The sequence below is a fragment of the Trachemys scripta genome, chromosome 5 (assembly GCF_013100865.1).
Source record: "Trachemys scripta elegans isolate TJP31775 chromosome 5, CAS_Tse_1.0, whole genome shotgun sequence".
NCBI classification, from domain to species: Eukaryota; Metazoa; Chordata; order Testudines; family Emydidae; genus Trachemys; species Trachemys scripta.
In genome coordinates, this window is record NC_048302.1 from 38,806,505 (window position 1) to 38,831,567 (window position 25,063).

At 38.9% G+C, this 25,063-nt stretch overlaps 1 protein-coding gene across 8 annotated transcripts in view; it reads right to left on the reverse strand.

The window, feature by feature from the left end:
- PRDM5 (PR/SET domain 5) overlaps positions 1-25,063 on the reverse strand; it is a 138,012-nt gene that overhangs the window by 25,607 nt on the left and 87,342 nt on the right. For all 8 annotated transcript variants that reach the window (XM_034771862.1, XM_034771863.1, XM_034771860.1 and 5 more), the window contains 2 exons: positions 23,891-23,984; positions 7,428-7,513 (listed from right to left, as the gene is read on the reverse strand). In XM_034771862.1, coding sequence (XP_034627753.1) covers positions 7,428-7,513; positions 23,891-23,984 — 180 coding nt within the window. The remainder of the gene's footprint in view (positions 1-7,427; positions 7,514-23,890; positions 23,985-25,063) is intronic.

The following is a 25,063-nucleotide window of genomic DNA, read 5'->3' on the forward strand; positions in this document are numbered from 1 at the left end:
GATTCATACCTTCTATCTCCTGTATGCAAACAAAGAGATTTCACATACAGCAACCACAGTACTTGCAAAAGCATCATCTTCAAGAGGACAGATGTTTGGGAACTCACTCATGTCTCACCAATGGGAAACTATAAACAGAAAAAACAGTTACCTACCTTTCGTAACTGTTGTTCTTTTAGACGTGTTGCTCATGATCATTCCAAGCTAGGTGTGTGCGCACTCATGCACATGGCTAGTGGAGATTTTTCTCTCAGTGGTATCTGTAGGGCCGGTCCTAGCATTCCCTGGAGCCCTGCACTTATGCACCAGTATAAAGGGGCACTGACAGCCCCCCTCCCTCTCAGTTCCTTCTTGCTGGCAACTCCAACAGAGGGTTAGGAGTGCAGGGCATGAGCAAGACATCTTGAAGAACGGTTACAAAAAGCAGATAGTCATTTTTTCTTCTTCTTCTTCTCCTCCTTCAAGTGCTTGCTTATGTTGACTCCATGCTAGGTGACTCCCAAGCAATATCCCCAAAGGTGGACTCAGAGTTCACAGACATGCAGTCTGCAACACGAAGCTGGCGTTGTCCCGAGCCTGCTGTGTAATGGCATAGTGGGAGAAGAAGGTATGAATCAAAGTCCAAGTAGCAGTTCTGCAAATGTCCTGGATTGGAACCTGCATGAGAAAAGCCACTGATTAAGCCTACGCCCTCATGGAATGGGCGTTCATGATTGTCGGGGTGGCACCTTCACCTGCTTGGAGCAGAACCTGATGTAGGTGGTTATCCAAGACAAGATTCTCTGGGACGAGACCGGGAGACCTTTCATTCCATCTGCTACCGCTATAAAGAGCTGTGTCGACTTGTGAAAAGATTTAGTTCTTTCCAAGTAGAAGGCCAGGACCCGCCTAACATCCAAGGTATGCAGCCAGTGCTTTTCGGGTCTTATGAGGCTTCGGAAAGAAGACCAGTAGAAAGATGTTCTGATTAGTATGGAACCGTGACCCCACCTTTGGTAAGAAAGCTGGGTGGGAGCACAGCAGTATATAGTCCTTGTAGAACATTGTAAAAGGAGGTTCGATGGCAATACCCTAATCACGGAGACCCTTCTGGTCAAAGTGATCACCACCAGAAAGGAGACTTTCCACAAGAGAAGCAGCAGAGAACAGGAAGCCAGCACCTCAAAGGACAGACCAGCGAGTCTCGTCAGCACCAGGTTCAAGTCCCAGTGAGGAACCGGGTAGCAAACTTGCAGGTAGACCCTCTCCAATCCTTTCAGGAACCTGATCGCCATCTCATGGGAGAAAACTGATCTATGCACTGAAGGATGGAAGGCAGAAGTGGCCTTTAATCGACAAAAGATGCTTTAGGTGGAGTAGATAGTCTAAGATGAATTGTAGTGAGGAGCAGGAGGGAGAAAGGCCATTCTTGTTATGCCTCATGGCGAACAGGTCCAATTGGGGAGTCCCCCCACCTCTGGAAGCTGTCGCTGATTGCTTCCAGGTGGAGGGACCACACATGGCGAGAGAAAAAGGACCTGCTGAGGTGATCCGCCAGTGTATTCCAGTCCCCAAAAGGTGTGATACCTTGAGACGAAGTGCATGTTGGACTAGAATTCCCACACCTGTAGCTCCTCCTGACACAGAGCCGAGGAGCAAGCTAACCCTTATTTATTGATATAGCACACTGAGGCCATATTGTCTGTGAGAACCCACACAGCCTTGCCTGACAGATAAGGAAGAAACATCTGGCAGGCCAAGCGAATCACCCTGAGTTCTCTGCAAAATGTGAGACTGGAGATAGCCCTTCCCACATTGTCCTGCCAATAAAATGCAACTCTGATTTGGAGGGAATTCCTCAGCAGGGAGCTTACTTGGCCTCTATGCTCATTCATGGCTTGAACCTGTTTGCACTGAAGTCAGTAATAAAACTGCAAATGAATTAAATGTTAGAGAGAGAGAGAGAGAGAGAGAGAGAGAGAGTGTTCTGTCTGACTCTCTCTCTCTCTCTCACTTTCTGCAAACAAGCCCTCGGTCTTAGCCTCTAAGCTAAAGCTACCAAAGGCAGTATCAAATGTGGTGGCCTAAATGTGAAAAACTAGTTAGCCTCATTAGCAAACTTCTGCATCAGCAGTCCCCTGCCTGGTCATTGTCTAATAATTAGACTGGCCAAAAATGTCAAATTTCGGTAAATAAAGTTAGGCACCTAAATAACTGGCTTGATTTGCAGAGGTGCTTGCACCTGTTCTTGCATTCATTCACTGGGAGAACCCTGAAAACCAAGCCACTTGTTTAGTGTGCCTCAACATTGATTTAGATGCCTAACTTCAGGAACCTAGGGAGGTAACAGACTGAAACATAACACACATTATACTGTAATTTCTCTCTGTATTCTTAACATTATAGTCAGCAGTATTCAAACCACTAGTAATTAGATTTAAAACGAACGGCAAAAGTAATACGTCTTGTTATGTTTTCTAAGGGCAAATATATATATAATATTTAATACAAGTGATGAAACAGCATTTGGAAGTGCCCTTCTCTTCTTTCTGTTTTCCATTATTGCCATGTACAATCTGGAACTTAATATAATAAGAGTGTTTTAAAAAGAAATGAAAATGCTGATTCAACACAACGATGGCTTTGGAGTACACATATATGGTTACATTTAATAATATTCAAAAATGTATTTGAGTAAAATGCAGTAAGCTATTTCTTCTCAACAATTAAGCTTTGGGCCCTGCAGCAAGTAGCATCATGGTATATGCTGTACATTATTTTGGAACAGACCCTAAACCTACTTCACTGGGTAGGTAGGTAGAACATGATATCTCCTCAAAGAGAATATGATTTGTAAGCTCACTACATCAAGAACTTCTATGCATTCTCCTTTCATAATTCCTTGGGTGCTTCTATTTTTCCTTTAAAAAAATATAGTAGCTTTTATTCAAACAAATCCACACTTACATAAAATTTTAATGTCAAGTTTGCCGGTATTTTCTCTTCTTTTCATTGTTGGAGGAAGTTTTGACTGTTCTTCTGTCTTTCCCTTCCTGTTTACTCCAGCATTAGAACTGACACCTAGGGCCACCCACAGTGTGCACTATTTAGCAGTTGCCAGGTCTAAATCAAATTCTGCAATGATTTTTCCTGCAACCTTTCTTGTTCTGTGGATGATTTGCCACCTAGTCCCACTGGTGAAGTGCATGACTTGTTATTGCATTTAGTAGACTTTACAGTTTTCCATTTTAAAGGTTTGGGCAAAACACCGTGGCATTGTTTTCATTAGAACCATGTATAAGGCTTCTGAATAACAGTGCTAAATGATTTTTTTTTTTTAATTCCACACTTCTGCGCTTAGTGTGATAGACCCAGGCCAGTTGGGTACAGCAGAATAGCAGAAGGCAGATATACCGGCCACTGGATTAACAGTTTTCTGTTCCCTGACTGACCAGAGCAGGGGCTGCTCCAGGCTAATGAGAACATCTGACTCCAATTAACCTGCAAAGAGTCAGGTGAAGCCATTAAGCTAATGTGACCACCTGACTCTAATTAAGGCCCTGCTGATACTATAAAAAGAGCTCACTCCAGTCAGGCAGGGAAGAGCCAGGGAGCGGAAATGCGGCTGAAGGACTGGTTAATGAAGACACCCTCAAGTTATTGATAAGGGAGCCCTAAGGTAAGGGTGAAAAAGGGAGAAGCAGGAGAGCTGTGGGGAAGTGGCCCAGGGAAATGTAGCAACTCTGGCAGTGAAAGGTTGGCTGCCAACAGCTGCTACCATTAGGGTCCCTTTCAAGGTCCCTTCCAGTTCTAGGAGATGTGATATCTCCATTAATTTAATTTTTAATTTAATTTAATTTTAACTCCAAGAAATGTTGCCACTTAAGAATGTTTACTGGTTTATTTATTCTATTTTTATTAAAATATTTAAGAATTACTGGAAATGCAAATGTAAACTTTGATTTTGGGCCCATTTATATAAATTAAGAGAATGTACATTTTTTTCTGCTTTTCCTTAAAAGCTATAAATTGCTTTTGAAAGAGTAATTGTTCACGATCTTGTCTTTTTATTTTTCAGTTTCCTAGAAACAAAGGAAAATTAATGTATCTTATACTTTTATTTAAACTCTTAAATGTGCTTTTACTTAAAGTCTGAAAGGATATCATTAAAGGATAAAGATAATCATAGCTAAGCAGAAATCAGTCAAAATGTCAAATACTTTTGGGGTTTTATTTCGTGTGAGGCTGAAGCTTGCTCAGTTTTTCAGGAAACCCAAACCCTCAACCTGCATCTGTGCACACATAGGGTCTAATCAAGTTTTGACTTCAGTGAGCTTTGGATCAAATCCACTAGCTATTTACTGATCAAACTGGGGTTTGCAGTGTGTAACCTCAGGGATGCAGAAGTGGTTTGACGGCGGAGGGAATACTGAATGATCAAAATTTCTCTAAAATTGTCAGAAGCACTCAGGATGGAAGGTGATCTACCCCGATATAACACGACCTGATATAACACAAATTCGGATATAACGCGGTAAAGCAGCACTCGGGAGGGGGGGGGGGAGAGGCGGGGTTGCGCGCACTGGCGGATCAAAGCAAGTTCAATATAACACGGTTTCACCTATAACGTGGTAAGATTTTTTGGCTCCCGAGGACAGCATTATATCGGGGTAGAGGTGTACTTTCATTAAGAAAAATCACAGTTTCCAGTGTGTTATCTGAATTAAGCTAATTTAAGTGGTTAAGTTGCGTATTTAGATATGTGCAAAGATAATTAACTATTGGAACAACCACTGATGGATTCTCCATCACATGAAGTCTTGAAGTCATTAAATGAAGACTGAATGTCTTTCTAAAATATATGCGCTAGCTCAACCAGAAGTTATGGGCTCAATGCAGGAATTACTGGGTGAAATTCCATGACTTGTATTCTGTCAGACTACATGATTATAATGATTCCTTCTGGTCTGAAAATCGATAGTATTTTATTTTACACTATTAGTTACCTTTAAAACAATGACACCTTCATAGAAATTAAATTTTCTGCTATCCTGATGCAAATATGGAGTTGGGGTGTGAAGGCGAGGGGAGCATGAAAGCAACTTAATTATAGCGATAAGCTTGTTTACTCAAAACAGGCCAGTACTGAGCCCCACTATTTTGAAATGAAAGATCCCTACTCTGGTGTGAGCTTATATAAAATGTCATTCATATATAAACAAACTTGACTTTTAAACTTCAGAACTATGGGTTAAGTGGTATATAAACAACCTGACAGCACTAAAACCAGGAATTCAAAGAGAATTCTGTGTCTACCCACAACACGGCTGCAAGGATTTCCACTCATTTGCTTGTCAAAAAAGAGGAGAAATAGGACATTCCAGCCTCCTATTGGGCAGTCATGACATCTCAGATGTATTGAAATCATCATACTACATATGGCATGAGTTGAGTTTGCTGAAGAAATGCTGTTTTCTTGGTTTCTGAACTGATGCTATTTTGATTAAATAATTGTATTATTACAACAATAAATTCTGTTTGAGTCATTTTTAACATCAAGTAGAAAGGTTACTTACCTGTCCAATAAATGGAGTTCTTTGAGATGTGGGGTCTCTAGTTGTATTCCACTCCAGGTGAGCATGCAAACCATGCGCCTGAGACAAGAATATTTTTGCTAGCGGTGTCTGTTGGTCTGCACCTGTGCCCTTCGCCTCCTCCAGAGGGTATAAATGGCAATGTGGACTGACTACCTCCCCATTTACCTTTCTAGCATGAATACCCAGGATAAGACTCCACAGCAGAGACAAAGGAGGGTGGGTAGTGGAATATAGATAGGGACCACGTATGTTGAAAAATTCCAGTTAATGCTAGCAAAAAATCTTTTGATCTCAGGCTCATGCACACCTCAAACAGAATACACTTAGAGACCATCACTTGAAGAAGAACTTTATCATGTTCTTTAGCAATACACAACGTTTATAGAAAACAAATTTCCACTCAGTAAAATCCAATTACCAATGTCTCCTTGTTGCTGCAGACTGAATAGTTAGCATGTCTAGTTGAGCTGTTCTGTCATGCAGAAGCAGAGCTTGAACCATTTCCTTTTTCCTCCTACCTCATATTCACGTAAGTGCTTAGTCCATCTTTCATTCAGTCCCATATTTTACATGTCTTTTAAAGCCAGCTGGCAAATTTTAAAGGTGTTTTTCTTACATACAACAGTGGCAATGTGGAAAGACATATGGGAATACATGTAAGCAACATATTACGTAAAAGGCTCTAGCAAGCTGCCAGACTGAGAAGACAATATGTGTATATATATAAAAATTCCTTACAGAGGTGAGTTATTATGGATACCTAAATGCATAAATAACAGAAGGAAAATCCCAGTGAATTACACTTCTCAGAAGAGCAATTCTGAAAGTATTCCAGTTCTGGCAAATAAAAACTTCTTACTTCTTTGAAATGACTAATTTCCTCAGACTGCAAAAATAATATGCATCTGTGAGCACTTCATTGTCTGCATTATGCAGGTGATCAAGATCTAGCTACACAAAGTGAAATTTACAATACTTTTCTATTCCACAAAGGGTGTTAAATGCACACCCAGCCTAGAATCTGTCCCCAACATGGTTTCTACGAGGGGGTAGGGGAGACCAGAAGTAAATAGCATAAAGCTGGTTATGATGACTTTACATCACTTGGGATTCTCATATGCAAGCAGAATTCACAGCTGCCTGTTTAAAGCCATCCCTTTTGCTAGACACGCACAAGGGGACAAAGTGGGGGCAAGGGTTGTCTTCAGTAAATAGATATACATGACGAGCCTTTTAAACCAGAACAGACGACTCCAGGGATATCTGTGATCCTAAGTTCAGAGAATAATCTTCAGAGACATCTCCAGCCTGCACTACAGATATTATTTCTACCTTCTTCACAAGGTTGTTTTAAGACTTAATTGATATTTATAATCAATTAATAGGGTAAAAGCGCTGCACATGCTATTATTGTTATTAAGACAGACAGAGTTTGCCAGAGACTAGATTTGGAGGTGAGAGAAATACAAAAAGGTTGGGCATTTAACTCTCCCTCTTAATAATAATGATGTTTTTATAGAGACACTAACCTATTAATTGATTTTAAACACTGAACAAGTTCCAAGACAACTCTGTTAGGAAGATAGTAATAATTACTCCTTTTTATATGTGGAAAAATGAGGCACAAAAAAAATAAACCAACTTGTCCAAGGTCACATGCAGATCAATGTAGGAATCAGAAATAGAATTCTAAGATTATTAATTTTTATGCCCTTTTCCTCTGTTTTGAAGCACAACTAATATCTTTGAAACATCCCCCCTTTATACAAACAGCAATAATTTATTTCCCTGCATTGTCCATGGACAATCATGGTTCTTAAGTAACAATTAAAGCAAGTGGGCCACGCTTACCCTTGTATGGGTGCGAATGTGCATCTTTAGTCCATCATTCTTGCTGAAAGCCTTGTCACAGTAAGGACACTGGTAAGGGCGCTCACCTGAAAATAAGATAAGCATCAGAGTCAACAAATGCAGACAGAGGAAAGAAAGCATTGCCTCAGTACATCAAAGCAGCACAGCATGGTTGTGTCAAACATTTTTCTGTTCTAGTGTTCATGTTCAGTTCAAACAGAGAGAAAGATCTGAGCATTAGGGAAACTACATATAAAGAACAAAAGATCTGTTTGGACAACATGTAAGGCTGGATCAAAGTATCACTTTCAGCTGCTTGATTTTGTCATGAAATATGAATACATGCAGAGAGGGATTTAAAAAAAAAAAGCTGCAGTCCTGGTGACAACTATGCTAGGATGAATTCTATTGTGGCTAGTACAAGGTTAGTCATTAACTGTTCTCAAAGTACAGTACATTTCCCTCACTTCACATCTATTCATCATTAGAGCCATTTGAGTGTCACAAGCCAATTTAATTACAAAACCCACTTCTGTTCATTTGTTGCATTTAACAAAAAGAAGGGCAACAAGATCTGCCCTACGGGAGGCACAGCAGCTTCTGTGAGGTGCCCAATGACCCCAGTGGGAGTAGAGAGCACTCAGCACCTCACAAGAAACCTGCTGTACCTCACAGGGATTGGACACTGAAATTGATGTAAATCAGGATAGTTTCTGCTGACTTCAGTGAAGTCACTCTGAATTTATACTATGTAACTCAGAGGCTGGGCCATTCAGATCCACTCAGTAGAGGTTTTCTGTAGCTATTCCATAATTTAAACTAATGATAAATTTTACAATTTCTTACGTAAATTTTTCGTTTTGAATATTTTAGGCAATATCCTGGAATAAGACTCCAGCATCTAGGCTAATTGCACACAAAAGGCTTATCAGCAAAATCAGATTGCTTCCATCACCAAACATATTTTTCAACAAGCTAATCTACACTAATAATTTTCCAACTAAATGGAATCTGTTCCGGCTAATCACATTGCTGCCTGGAGAACACACCTTTATGTGCAGATACAACAAACCCCTTTCAGCCAATCTAGGAAAACTCAGTTGTTCATAAAAAAAGTCTTTGCATGCATGCAGAACTTTGACAGGTTCCAAGCACTATATAAACATTAACTGATCTTCACATCAACCCTGTAAGGTAAGTAAGTAAGTAAGATTATCTCCATTTTAAAGATAGGAAAACTCAGGACAAGTTGCACTGATTTGCCCAAGGCCAAAGAGCGAGTGAAGGAAAGGTACAGCTGACTATAGGGACATTCATTCTGACTTGCAGCAAAGCAGACCACCCCTGCTCCCTTTCAGGTCTTCATTTCACTGTTTGAGGTGCTCGTCCTTGAGTGTTTAACAGAAACTTGTTGGATGTTTTGTTCCATATGAACAAAAAGTTGAGGAATTGCAAAAGTGTGCATTGGAGCCAGCCTAGAGAAATAGTTTTTTAAAGTGACACACTTTGGTTACATTACAGCTGACCCACTGGGTTTCACTGCTGCATGTATAGCCTTCTTGGAGCCATTGACTGAATTCATTTGAGTGAGGCCAACTCTCGAGTAAGGGTTGTACAACTTGGCCTTTAATAGGCTGGCCCGTTCTTTAATGCCTGTGAGGAAAGATCCCACCTAAATGAAAAAACAACAGAAATAAGGCAATGGAGTACTTGTGAAATGCAAACACTCCCCTTACCTCCACCCTGCCTTATCTTATTAAGTACAAATGTATGGACTTGGCAAAGTATTTTTTAACAAGGCTTCTGTGTGTTCTGAATTAGAAGTTTCACATCTGTTTGAAACATGACACTATCTCTCATGACCCCTGATGTCCCTAATTTATGCCATGAGCCTTCGAACTCTGTAGGAGCTGCTGGTGCTCAAACATTTAATTAATCCAGCTGACATTTTTATGTTTTAAAGCTTTTGTATTTTGAAGGTAAAGTCTGCAGAGGTCTGTAAGCAGATGAGTGCTGACAGCTAAGTGCTACCCCCCATTCTTCATACAGAGGAAGACTTTTGCTTACAGGGATAGCTTAGAGCTGGTCTGAAATTTATTAATACTGTTCTTCACAAATTTATTGTGTTGTTTATGGTTCTTGATGAATAGATGTTTAACAGCTTTCAGTGGTTGCCAGTAGAGGGCAACACTGTGACTTTATATCAACATGTTGTACCTGATAAAGCCTGCCTATGATCAGCCATCACATAATGTAAATTTGTACCTTACAACTCTCTGGTATGCAGCTCAGAATTCCTATCTACTTTTTACCATTCAACAGACATGGATACTGTGGGTTGATGGGGTGACAAGTCATTATGGCCTCATATTTTACTGAATTATACAAGTGACTTCTCAACCATAACTATAGCATCAGTGATAATTGATAAAACATCTTTAATAAGATCCTAACTCATTTTATGCTTATTCTTATTTTTCTTATTTCTTTACCAGTGAAATTTTCTAAAACATTTCATATATGTGCCCAAAATATGAACACACCTATGTTTATTTGCTTTTATGTGAGCAATTGGCCCTTTTAGGCAGGCAAACTGGCTGCATGACTAAACTGTAAGCATGTAGTTACCCAGTTTATGTACAAGCTATATATCCCTAGGGTTCTGCAGGATCAATGATAGGTCCTATTCAAGCCAAATTTGAACCTGCAACTACAGAACCTTTAGTACAACCCCAAAATCCTAACCTCTTTGTAACTGACTTAGAAATGCCTGTGTGTGTATATATGTATGTATGTATGTACGTACGTATGTACATACGTATATGTGTGTGGGGAATGAAAACGTATTATGTCAGCTTTTTAAATTATTACGTGCTTCCTCCTCCCCCCTTCCCCCTTGAATAAATGAAACCTGATTTGGATTTCAAGAGTTGGGATGTATGCAATCTTCAATCCTCCATATACCTGGCCAAAAATTCCCTTCGTCACTTTGGATTAGATTGTGCTACCTTTATTTATATCAGTGATCACCTGCTCACAAAATAAATCACAATAGTGGATTCCTTAATGAGACTGAGTGAACAGGTGCTTTCTAATGTGTGTGCAGATTGCACAATAAAGGCCATTTTTGGCCCTACTGGCTAAATTTCAAGTTGTCCTAAAAGAAGAAAAACACCTTTGTTCCAAAGCATATTCAAAAATAATAAAAACTATATATTTCTTCTATGTTTTCCTGTTAAACTTTTGCCCGAGGGTGTATTTCATACTGGAATATATCTTAAGTCTTGAATGAGAGGTTCTCTCACTCTAAGAAAGTTAAGAAGTATTAGACATTAAAACAGGCGGAGCAAGTGCTATATAATGAATGCTGCTGGGGAGGAGACATTATCCATCTATGCTTTGGGATTTGTCTGTGATCAACCAAATACCAGCGAAAGTCAAATGTAAACATTGGAAGTCCAATCCTAGCTTCAGATCAAGTCAGCCACAATAAATACTTGGGGATTTACAGGTGTAAACCTTCTGTGATCAGGAAGGGAATCGATCTTTTGTGTTTGTGGAAGAGATTAAAAATAAGATGAATAATGTTAAGAAATGAAAATCTTCAGCAACTCATGTTTTCCCAGATCTTGCATATCCACCTCTTTTCTCCTCTCCCTACCAAAAAAAAAAAAGTTACCAACCTTAAAAAGAAATAAAGATTAATAATGTAGCATGGTTTTTGTACAGCACACCCAGTTTCTTTTTTAGATATACCACTAATAAACTGGTATTGAGATACTGTGTAAATATGCAAGTCATCTCACCACACAGAAAAATCTCCTGAGTAGAATCTTTAGACTAAAGGATGTTAGCATCAACATTAACCATTCTACTCTAAGTTTTGAGATAGGCGGTTAAAAACAAAACAAAACATTTTTTAGGGTCAGAATGTTGGAGATGGACCAATTTGTGGTCTTGTCTACGGTAGCATCATTGTTCTTTACAGTAAACAACAAATTAAAATGTTTTAAAATATTGATCTCTCTTTAAAAATGAAAGATCTTAATTTAATTATTTTATGTGTAACACAGAAGGATGAGATGTTGGCAAAAATCCTTCCCATCCCCTAATGTTGATCTAATAAAATATTTTGGATACATGTAATTTGAAAAACATCTATGACAAAGGCCAATTTTTAATAAACAAAAAAATGTTCAACACCCTTATGCCTATAATCTTCATAAGAGCTGGTCTGATTTTTTGTTACGCTGACAGCTGCGGCCCTGCTAGTAAGCCCCATGTGAGCCAATCTGATCTGTATACCCCAGTCTGAATATTGCTGGAGGTTTCCTACATTCAATGTTCTCCAGACATAGTTTCTGTATCTGACCATACTACATTTGCTAACATCCTCAGACAACATACCCAAAATAATTTTATAAATGCAAATGATATCTGACACCCATAATAATCAACTAAATAAAAAAATAGCAGCTGTCTGACTAAGAAGAGCACAACAAACTTGAGTGACATAAACATAGTAAATGCTGCAGCTATCCTTGTAGTTATATTTCACTGACTGTCACATCTCCATTGTTCAAAGTCAAACTGTTCAACAAATTACTTAATTTTCTCTGACAAAACCATCAGATGCCTCAGACAAACCACACTAGGATTTGGAATTAATTCAAAGTCTAGACTAGGGGTTGGCAACCTTCAGCACACGGCCCAACAGGGTAATCCGCTGGCACCACGAGACATTTCGTTTACATTGACCATCTGCAGGCACAGCCCACCACAGCTCCCAGTGGCTGTGGCTTGCTGCTGCCGGCCAATGGGAGCTGTGGGAAGTGGCAGCCGCGGCCACTGGGAGCTGCAGGGGGCCCATGCCTGGGGAGGGTCAACGTAAACAAAATGTCTCGCAACCCGCCAGTGGATTATCCTGATGGGCCACGTGCCAAAGGTTGCTGACCCCAGGTCTAGACATACTATTTCGAGTTTTTATTTAAATAAAAAATAACTCAATTTAATAAAAATAAATGTAATCCTAATATGGAATCAAACAAAACTACTACACAATAGGAAACCATATGGCAGTTTTATGAAAAGTAAGATGTCATTATTAAATTTCCATGTATTACTTTAAATAAATTTAGTTTTTAAGCTGTATTAGTGTCCGGAACATATTGTGAATGACCTCAAATTGAATTGGCTAGGTCTTTAAATACATACAAATTTTTAGATTCCGCCACATCTTGTAGGACCTTACCCTATGAACAGTTCCTCTGATTTAATCAGACCACTTGTGGAGTAAGGAACTACAACATGAGTTGGGTATCAGAATCTGGCCCCAACTTCTCATATCTTCTGGAACTATAAAAATGTTATTTTCCTATCAATGAGTTCAGCAGCTATGGTCAAATGTCTTAAGCCTGGTGACACAGGGGTGATACCTCCCAACTTCTTTTGCCGACACTGTAATAAACCAGAGTTCCCAAAATTGACACTCACTTTCAAAAATCTAGGGAAAAACTGGATATAAAAACCATTAGAATAATATTTTGTTAGAAGTTACTAATTATTAAACAACCACTAATTATTAAACAGGGGTAAGGAGGAGGCACGAGGTAAAAAGTTTGGGGACCACTGGTCTAAAGGTCTCTATTGAGATCAGGACAGTTTACAAACACATAATAGAAGAGAGTCCCACCCTGAAGAGCTTACAAAAAGTGGAAAGGGAAACAGGCATAGAGACAAGAGCCACACATGTAGCATCTATTTCAAGAACTACTGTATCTTTGGGTATGTCTTCACTTACCAGAGGGTCCGGCGGCAGGCAATCGATGTTCTGGGATCGATTTATCGCGTCTGGTTAAGATGCGATAAATCGATCCCGGAAGTGCTCGCTGTCGACGCCGGTACTCCAGCTCGCCGAGAGGAGTACGCGGCATCGATGGGGGAGCCTTCCTGCCGCGCCTGGACCCGCGGTAAGTTCGGACTAAGGTACTTCGAATTCAGCTACGTTATTAACATAGCTGAATTTGCGTACCTTAGTCCGAAGTGGGGGCTTAGTGGGGACCAGGCCTATGATTAAGCAGTCTTAGGAGGATCTTCATTCACTTAGGTTTGGCAAAATATATTTTAAATAATTTCAATGGATAATATCAATATTTATTTTTAAGCATTTTTCAATGTTTATTTAATTTTTTAAAAATGTTCAGTCGTTCAAAATTTTGGGTTGTAAGCCTTTTATTTTTATCTATTTAAATTTTCAGTTGTGGGAAACTAGGGGTGGGGGATCAGACAACAATTTAATGTCAGCAGACATTGAGATTCAAAAAGCTAAAGTTTATACCTGTTAAAGCACAATTTGTCCACATTACAGGTCAAATGTAAATATCCTTAAAAATCAAACTCTAGTTCTCAAGCAGCATTGTTCTTACTTTGCCTATCTGTAAATTTCAATCATGATCAATGAAAATATTTTGTGTGTGTACACATGTGTACACACAGTGAAATCAATAGTTACTGACATTTACCAGTAAAAAACAAATACTTCCAAGCCTAATTACATTGCACTGGCATTCGTTTTGTTTAATTTCACTTAAATTAATATCCATCCATGAGATACCTCTAATGGTTAATGTGTAGCTTGTTCTCTCACTGATAGGTAATTTCTTGTTACAATTATTAGTGTTATATGTGATTCATCTAGCCTTGTATCATCCTGTCTGATTTACTGGAGTTTCTTTATATTAGTTAATTTAGAATTTGACAGAGTTAGAGCACCAATGTATCAGATAGTATGTTTAAAAGTATATGAGCCCTGAATGCTGGTTCAGTTTAAGATTTTGTACAGTGGGTCAACTGAAGCCAGAGGCAGCCTTTCCACTGATTCCAGTGAGCACTGGATCAGGCCCAATGTGCTTAATTTAAAATAAAATGTATTTTTTTAAATGATCTTACAGGAAATTATTTTTAAGGAGCCAATCCTGCCGAGTGTTGAGGACGCTCAGAACCTTCCATAAGGCACTTAGCATCTTGTAGGATCAACTCATATACCTGCAATGAACTTGTCTTATAAAGATTACTAGAGGCTCTATAGAAGGGGCATTTTAAGTGTATTATTTTTAAAAGGTGATTTTCAAAGGGACTTTGTTGAACTGCAGCTCTGAAATTCCCTGGGTTTAAATACCTGATTTGAGAGCAGCCTAAAGTTGATTAGAGTTTAAAAAAAAAAAAAAAAAAAATCCATCACCACACAATTCTGGTGGAATGGAGACAATTCTCCTGGGGAGAAGTGGTTATGCAACAGGGACATCTGGATCACATATGCAACACCCCCTACCAGGTGATCAATAGGGCAGTCCAGAAAGGGAGTTGCAAGAGCCCCTTTTAGTTAGAGATAATGTGGGGTGATGACAGCATTCAATAGCAAGTTGAGATGGGCAAAAGGTTAAAAGATAGAACAAAATTATAATCTGTGGCATATGCTTAGAATTTTATCTGTTCTGGAATGCCTCACTCTTTACACATACACTTTATACTGCTACAGTTCCACACCTTGAACCCCCACTAAAGTAAATAGGAGTTTTGTGTTCATAAGAATATAGAGCATTAATTTGATTATTATTTTATATACGTACCTACAGAGGGAAAGAGAAAGAGAGGAAAAAAACCACAACAGTCACTAAGAAATGATTCACTGTCTACTGAAATCAATGGCACAGCTCCCATTGACTTTAACAAGGAATAGTGGGAACAAAAATCACCACACAGATGGATTATCTTGTGAAGATTAAATACTTAATATTGATTTCTCTAGCACTTTTTCACCTTCCAAATACTTTAAGATAATATTCAGTTAAGTATTTATGTCTAAATGAAGTGTAAAATGATATATGGACTCAGAGGAGATAAAAATCTCATTGCAAATAAGGTGCAATTTCCATTTCCCCAATTTTACAGTTATGGGGTCAAATTTTCAAATGTGCCTGTGTGGCTTACGTAAATAAGGCACTTTTGAAATTATTACTACTGGATACTAGCAAGGCCAAACTGGGTAATACCAAATGGGTCAGTATTCAAGCAGTGAGCTTGGCCAACCACTGTACCTAACTGTTCTGTTTACAAACTAGACAATTAGGCTCAAAGGATAGAGCAGACAATAAATAAGAGGGGTATTTTTACCCTTCCCAAATATTTTGCTCATTTGGTTTAACATCAATCATTTAAATGTACCATTGGATGTTCAGGGCTTCAGCAGGGATAAACAAAACCATTTAGTAATAGCTTAAAAATTTCTCTCATGTCAAAAGCCAAGCTATTTTATAATGGTTTGAAAGATACAATACAGGTTTTCAAATATTTCTGGTTTCCAATTGGGACCAGAACCAGAAAAGCCAAAATTCTCGTGCAATTATATACCCTGAACTTAGCTGGATATGAGGGGTGGGGTTATATTCCTTCATTGGGGTGAGAGAAGAGATCTTGCATTGGGACATAATGATTCCATTACCTGCCAAAAATGGAGAAAAGGTCTTCAGCTGTGGTTCATTAAGAGGTGTTTCTTGGGCTGGAGGTTTCTTGTTGAAAGGACCTATACTTCCTACATTCTAATCAGGATTCTAACTGGATATGATCTGAACACAAGTGGCCAAGTATTTCTGTATTTTGTTTTTGCTCCCCTGATTATAAAAACAGAACCTTTTTGTTGTGGATGTTCCCTAGCCAAGAGGCAACATGTGTATATCCTCAGCTACAAGGGAGAACCATAACTGCTTTTCTGTGACTCAACCAAATGTGTTTCCTACTCTCAAGTAAAATTAGAACCACCAAAAGGGAAATCCTGATTTCTTTTCTTTTTTGGAAAGAACAGTTTTTCAGGTTGTTTTAACCAGACCTTTTAGTATTTTTTTCCTTTTTATGTGCTCAGCCATCCCTTATTCTTGGGCATTAGAGCGACAATAGAGAAAGTCTGTTCTTGGAGATTTCTAGTTTAATTTTACAGAGTGAAGAGGTTTGAAGAGTCTAGATTAGTTTCAGATAAGCATCCAACCAGGATGGACCATCAAAAGCTTTATCATATGGTAGGAGTTTTGTTTGTTTGTTTTAAAAGTCAAAGGCCAATCAGAAATTACAATTCTGCAAAAGTCAATAAGTTATTTGAATTGTGGCAATAAAGGAAGAAGCAAATTATTAATCAGACAGAGAACATTACTAGTTTTATAATCAAATTAATAATTTTAGCCATAACTCTACCAAACATTACTTAAAAGAATGAGAACAGCTCAAGTTTGATTCTTTGCACCTATCAGTGGAATGGAATGATTTTTGCTTCCCCAAGAAAGGAGCATTAAAACCTATGACCTCAGTGAACCCAGTGCTGGTATTCTTTTAAACTATACACATTAATCAAACTATTAGGTGTGTAACTCATTTGATCTAAAGAAGTTTCTTGCATTCAAGAAAACTATTCTTTCTAAGAATATATCTTTCTCATCCACTAGTAGTAGACAACAAGAAGCTGACAGCTTCATGAGACTTTACAGGTATTTTTGAAGATATAACTCTTGCATGGAGATAAATAGAATAATGATGTATAAGCTGAAAGGTTTAGGAATGCAGAGTCCTTAGCTTTGGGTCTTGATCTCTTTTTTTTCATCTATTGGTTTAAAAAAAAGCGTATCTACAGGTTATTGAACAGAGACAACCTATTTAAAGACATTTGGAAGCTGTTCATGGATGAGATACGGATGCATAAAGATACTGATATGCAGAGCCAATTCTGGTCTTAATTATATCTGTGCAATTCATATTAACAAGTTGCATAATATAACAGAGCAGAATTTGGCCCTCAACTTTTAAACACAGTTGCGTCCACATGAAGGGGGAAATATCTTCAAATATGATTTTCTAAAAGTATGAAAAGAGCTTCAGAACACTGCCAAAAATGTATTAAATATGGAAAAGAAAACAATGGGAAGAAAAACCTTTATATTTTGACAATTAAGATGTAGAATCAAGGTTCTAGTTGATTTTGTCACTTTAATGCAACTTTAGTATTACCTGTAATTTATCTACTCTGAATTAGAGCTAAAAGGAATTCTCTCAACATTATTTCAAGAATTAAAAGCTAGCTTATTGTACAGAGAGTGTGACAATATATAGGAAAGCTATACTCTATGCTATGGATTAATTTTAAAAGATATAACATTAAAGAAATAAATATGTTGGGATAACATTTAGGGGCTTATCCAAAGTAAGTTCTTTGGGAGTCCTTCTATTGACTTAATTAAGCTTTTGGATTAGGCTCCTTGGCTAAAATTGTGTGTGTGTGGGGGGAGGGGGACAGAGAAAGAATCAAGTCTATCCCTCTATGCTTAACTCATCATCAGATGCATGAATATCTTCAAAAATCTGATGTGCAAGATCATCGATCGTCCATCACCGGCCCCCAAATCCTGTTTATTGGAACTGGTAAAGAATGGAATGACTTGACACTCAGCACATCCTTGCTACTACGTATTGAAAAAAAAGTAGCTGTAAAAATAAACTCATCACACACCAAACTGTAATGCACAACAACTTCAAATACAGTATCCTAAGCGTTTCTATTCTTTATTTAAATGGCATAATCAATTAGGAGATCAGCCACACAACTATTTTTTTAAATATGAGACAGTGATTTATTATCACATTTAAATAAGTGTGTGTAAAGGTAGACCCAAGAAAGCACAAACAACAGCCGGTATCTGTTAGCACTGAAAGTTGGTTGAAACTTTAGGCAAATAATTAACCTCCTGGCCCATAGCTTTAAAACCCCAAAAAGCAGTTCATAGAATTTCTTTCACAATTTATGAACAATCAATGGAATTTATGTCACAGTCAGAGGATTCTTTTGCTGAATTAACCCCAGCTCCCTCTGACCCTGAGAAGCCATAAACCAACAGGATATAGCAGGGAGAGAATGTGCTATAGTGTTTCAGCTGACCTACAGAGTGCTGTCTCTGTCATTCCAGGGCTGGAAACCCAGATGATGAATTACAGAGCAATATGCCAGGCTCAGACCCAAACATCCACCTTTTTATACACATGCATACACAGACGGCTTCACTCACCCCAAACTGGCAGTTACAGCTGAAAGGGCAAGTACTGTTAGGCCTCATTTACAGAGTCCTATTCTAAGATAAAAGAGAACAGAAAATTGCTTATTGAGGGAGCGTGCACACATCTGTGAGTAACACCATTTGAGAACATGTGCCATGTATTAAATAACAGGGAAGACGTTTGCTTTAAAATTTTAGAGATGGGTTACAGTGCTTGTGAAAGATACTTTGTAAATAAGGGTCTTTCAAACTGTGGCTCATGGTGAGATTGTAAATGGGGTCAAGGGGGGTCACAATAGGTCATATAAAATAAATACAATATATCATATGATAATACTGGATCCATAACATAAGACTTGTAATGGTATGTCTCTTTCAGACCAACGTAGTGTTGTAACATGAGCATCCCATGTAGGAGTTCAGTGTGGATTAGTGCAGGATGCTAGAGCCCCAACTAATAAAAGAAAATTAATCTGAGCCCGTGTGTGCCTGGATTTATCTCATTCAAAACAGGACAAGCCCCGCTGAACATAGTTATATACAACATGAATCACCAGTACTCATGCTGAGAGAACATGACAACCCACGTCACTGAATTGGGACACCAGCCATGTCAGCTGTAATCACTAAGGCCTGGGGGCATTTCTGAGACATTCATAACTGTGATATTCAGTCTTGGTCAAAACTCAGCCCTGGCTGGAGGGTGTGTGTGTGTGACCCAGAAAGATGGATTGTTTCATTCAGAGCTCAGAACGAAATGAGATATGCATAAATGTGATGACAAACATAGGAGGGTATAATTTTGCATTGATTTAATTCAAAAACACAGTGTTTAGTGGATGCCAACAGCATGAAGTCTTCAAAATTATTGCAACGTTTAGAAACCATGGCTTCATGTTTAATATGCAGCCAAGCTCTCTTACTGCTCAGAAAAATCTCCTAAAAACCTGTGTCAGGTCTTTCCCAGAGCAGTTCAAAGTAATGAACTTTATTAAAGGCCATCAAAAGACTTCTTGACTTTTTGCATTGCTTTCTGATGACAGGGATTCCCTTCACTGGCAACTCATATTTCCCTTTGCAGTGATGTAGCCCCTCAGAAGGTGAAGCACTACTTTGACCCTTTCAATTAACTGGAGAAGTACAGATTGCTGTTCATTGTGGACAATCTCCCCTTTTTGACAACTTCAATAATTCATCTTGGTGGCACACGTGGTCTAGTATCAGGGGGTAGCCATTTTAGTGTGTATCCATAAAAACAGCAAGGAGTACGGTGGCACCTTAAAGACTAACAGATTTATTTGGGCATAAGCTTTGGTGGGTAAAAAACCACTTCTTCAGAAGACAGAACAGGTCTGTACAGAATGTACAGAATGTTTTATAAGGAAGGGTGGTTCTGCTATGAACTATATGTGAGACCTACAGTGCTTTATAATGCTATTATGAAACAGAAATAAGGTATAAAGCCAACATATATTAGATCATGCTCATTTCCTTACTAGAGTTATATTTAATTGTCTGTATTGCGAAAGCACCCAAAGACCCCAGTTAGGCTGGGATTCCATTTTGCTAGAGGCTGTACAGTAACACACAATCCCGCCCCCAAATTCTTTCACATGTTCCCCTCAAGGGTCAGGTGTTTAGTGCTTCCTGGAGAGGGCAGAGCCACCACGGGCTTCTTCCACCCACAGGCCATTTTCTCTACTTTTTTTGGGGGGGGGAGGAGGAGAAGAGGAGGGGAGGGCAGGGAAAGGGGGTTGCTGCCCTTCACACTTCAGAGAGCACCTGAAGCTCCCATTGCTTGTAATGTTGTGGAAGAAACAGATATGGAGGACAGAAGAAGAAATACAGATAAATTAGGGATAGAAGGAGGAAGAGATATGGGGTTAAGCTTGTGGATGAAAGTCTTGCAAAGAGTTTGAGAAGTTGGGTTGTCAGAGACAGAACATGCAGAAAGAGAAGGAGGAAAGGAGAGGTTGCACTGCAATTATTTATTATGCCTGCCCTGGCCTTAATTTCCTTTTGTGTTTCTAGTTCGTCTTTTATTTTCTTTAGCTAAACTATATACAACTATTTCAGCAGAATTCTCTTTTTTACACCTGCTATGAGGGATAACTTTCACATTCATTAGAGAATAAGAGCTAAAAATATAAATTCATTTCATCCTTTTAGCCATTCCATAAAAGATTTTTGTCTGGCTACATGATCAGATATGGGACCATTGAAATTACCAATATCCTGCACTGGATGCATTTAGAACTGTGAACTGTATCACAAAAACAAACAAACAGCTTTTATCTTAACCGATAGCCATGATATTGGGAAGTGATTAAGACTTTTACCAAACATAGTAGAAAGCCAAGTGATTAAACATACACATGCTGTCATCTTCCTACTACCCAAATTTGTTTATGCAAAAGTGAACAGACTGTCACAGGAAGCCTATTTGTTAACAGCAGCTTTGCATGTCAAACTCAAACCTACATCCTTTCATGCTGGAAGCAAAATATCACTAAAACTTTCAGCTACATGCCAATTCCTTGAATTGAATCTGTAGTGTTTGGTAACTGAAATCCTCCAGTATGACTGATTTGTTTTTCAGCATGTTTGTATAAATCTTGTGTACACTGAAAACAATAATATGGCTTGGGTATAATTATGTATATAAGATTATGTGGCATACACACAAATGGGTATCAGGACATTATAATGAAAGAGACTTTGTGACAAAAACAACTTTGAGTAGAGTTGGGTTTAGGAATGAAGTGTTTGGATTTGGATTAGATATAGGATATCGTTAGACTCTGAGGCTGGATCAAGACTTGGGTCTGAATTTGGATTTTATACTGTTGCAATTTTGCAAGTTTCTTGGGAGATTTCAGCCATATTAAAACGAACTAGGAAACAGGCCCCATTCCGGATTCAACCCAGAAACCAAAAGATAGGGGTGAAGTTCAGATCTAGGGATTCAAACCCATACTGCTTTATCTGAAATTTGAAAGGGTTCAGATTCGAGAGATCCTGCTGTTGGCACCCTTTTCATTTATGAAGATTTAATAATGGTCACAAGAAGATTGGCATGTTTCCATTTTCTCCCAGAGTCATTTGGGCCCGAGAGGAAGTACAAGCTTTAGAATCACTCTATAGTCTGATGATTAGAGCATTCATCTGGGAGGTGGGAGACAGAGGATCCAGTCCCTCTGCTTCAATTACTATTTATTCAGAATCCAACAGCTTCACCAGGAGAGCTTGAGGGAGCTGCATACCAGAATATCCCACAGTCCAATGATTACAGCACTCACCTGAACAGATTCCAGTTCAAATCCCTTTTCCTCCTCAGGTGGAAAGGGGACTTCAGCTAGTAGTCCTCTATATCCCAGCTGAGTACCCTACCCACTGGGACCTGCCCCACACCAGCTGCTTTGTGTGAACTCACCCAAGGGGCCTGGATCCAGTAGGTGCTCTCTGAGTATGCTTACTGGATTGAGCCCTGCACACGACTTAGGCGGAGGAATGCCTATCTTCCCCTGGTTTGTAAATTACTCTAGGGCATAGGCAGCAGATAGGTACCCAGGTGCCTACAGGGAGGCAGAAACAGACCGCTAGGGAATTTTGAAAACTTAGGCATCAAGTGAGTTTAGGCACCTACAGGGTTCAGTGGGAGTTTTGTGCATTGCAGCAGTCCCAAAAGAAGAGACTTAGGTGCCTAGCTCCTTTTGTAAATTCAGGCCAAAGAGTCTTAACAGGGCAAGAGTGACCCCCACACTCTCCTAATGCAGCAAGACAGACCCCAAAAGGATCCTTCCACTTGTCCCTAAAAAACAATCTTAGTAGATTCTAGAATTTGTCTGCAACACGTGCCCCTCAATGCACAACACCTCAAAAGACAAGCTGGGGAACTTAAATGCAGAATGCTGCTAGACCCTAAAAACCACGGACTGAACAGCATCACTGGTTTTATGGCTCATGACAATTTGTAACACATCCTACTGCCTGCTAACCCTTAACTGTCCACTTCATTTTAAGTGGTCTCCTATAGCATGTATAAACCCTTTATGCTCAGCACTCTGTCTTACCTTGTATTTAGCTCAGACACTCTGGTTACCGTCCCCAGACCTGATGAAGAGCTCTGTGTAAGCTTGAAAGACTCTCTCAGGAATGAGGACCTGCAGCTGCACTTGCCCAGTTGTCAGGCAGCCAACAATCGCAGCTAGCCCACAGCAGAATCACCCGATTGGTTATGGCAGTCAGGTGGCTTGCTCTTAAGCCCAGCAGCTGCGAGGATCAGCGGCTGCATAATGCACACACCCGCAGATTGTCTGCCTCCCTGTGCTCACCTTACTCCAAGCTCTGCTCCTGCTTACTCCTACACTGCTCCAGCCTAGACCCTGTCGTGCACCTACTCTTGTCCCAGCCTTGCTCCTGCCTCCCTTAACATGAGGTAATCTGGTTCTGACCCTTGGCCCTGGTTCTGACTCTGTCCCAACCATTGGCGCTGGCATTTGGATTTTGACTCAGTTTTGACCTTTGGCTCCAGTCACCATCTCTGACTCTATTTTGACTTTGTGCTCAGACATTCGGACTCCGAGCCCTAGACCTGATTCCTGCTCCAACCACTAGACTGCCTATGAGCCAGTCTCCTGCCACCTTGTCCCTTCCACCAACAGAAGCTGATCCAATAAAATATATTCCCTCACCAAACTTGTCTCTTAAGCTAATATTCTGGCAGGTGTGAAGCATCTCTCTAACTTCACCTCATCTTGTACTGCCCACAAGAACCAGAAATCACTAACATGGTGATATATTTATAGAATCAATTTTTGCTTCCAAAGGTGAAAATAACAAAATTGACCATCTAATTTATATGTAATCAATTTTTAGTCAATCAGTGATGCATCAAATCCCATATTTGATAGCCCAATATTCTTTACTGTGGGAACTATGGTGATGTCTCAAAACACTAAGGGACATATCCTGCTTGCCTTACTTATGGGAGTTGTTCCATTCAAGTCACTGGGACAGATCCTCAACTGGTGCAAACTGTCATAGCTCCACTCAAGTCATGTGGAACTACACAAACAAGGGTAGCAGGATTTGGCTCTAAATTAATCAGGCCAGAGCAGCAGGCCGATTAGTAAGAAAAGTTCTTTCATGGACAAACAGATGGGTAATCAGAAAGTCTAATGGGATTTTTGTAATTGTTATGTTTGAAGTATGGTAGCTGTAGATCTTCAAGTTAATCAGGCAAAAGAGCACTAAGAATCTCAAAATGCTGTATTAAGTCAGCCTGTGTGTAAAATGGTACTTAGGTTGCAAGAAATATTTTTGTAATATAGTTATATGTCTAAATTTTCTTTATCACATAAGCTACTGTACCTGTATGACTCCGAATATGAACTCTTAATGTTCCGTTGCTTGCAAACTTCTGTCCACAATATGGACAAATTTTCTCCTTTTCCCCTGTGTGTGTCTGGATGGGAAGGAAAGAGAAAAAAAAGTTAAGAAAAGAAGATTTTGCATAGCTTTAAAGAACTAGGATCCATAGAAGAGTCAATATACTTGACATTGACCATTTTTCTTTTGTTTTTTCTCTATTGTATTTCTTTTCTTCCAAGCTTATATTTCCTTCCACACCATCAGGCAGAGATTCTAAAGAATTAATCATGGATGTCCTTTTAGTCCACAAAATAGCTAAAGTTTCTAAATTAATCTCATTATTGATAGATTTGATAAACAGGGTTTATTTTACAAACTACAGTTTCACTGAGTTTATAATTCCTTAAATAGCTTGGTTTATAAATGTTTGATTAATCTTTATGTGCTTTTGCAAATACCCAATTGGGGGGGCAGGGTATTTTCAATGCCAAATACTATTAACAGTACAAAACAGGAAACCGTGAATTGATTTCTTCAAGGCACCACTAACCTCAATAAAATGAACCCACTGCTTAAAAGTTTGTGTTTTTGTCTAGTCCTATTTTATTACAAAATAGAATAGAGTTTGATTTGTCCTACAGATAATTTTTTCTCTAGGAAAAAGAACTGGAATTGGTGTTATAAAATTTCATTTGGAGAAAGGGTGGGAGAACTCTCTCCACAACTTCTGTTTCTAACTGGCTTATAATAATGAGATCGAATTGTAACATAATTTGAGTAGAGTTTAAATATAACTCAACTAACATGGACAGTCCTTCAACATACAAAACTCTAATTCACTTCAGTACATATGGGTTGCAAGACTGGACCCTCTATATTTAATGCATGATAAATTTTAGATTCATCCATTTATAGAAATATAGAAATATAGAAAAATATTTTTGTGCATATTGTACTTTGATAAGGAATCTACTCAAGTGTATATTTCAGGGTACGCTTGTGTTAACTGGCAGCTTTGAAAGAGAAAAAGTCTGTTGCAAGGCAAGAATTGCTATAAACCAATTATGAACATCTGTGGGAACAATTTCAAATTCTATACAATTATTTTCATATGTATCTCCATTTTCAAGACAAACTATGATGTGAAAGACTGTGTTCTTGTGGTATTTCCGG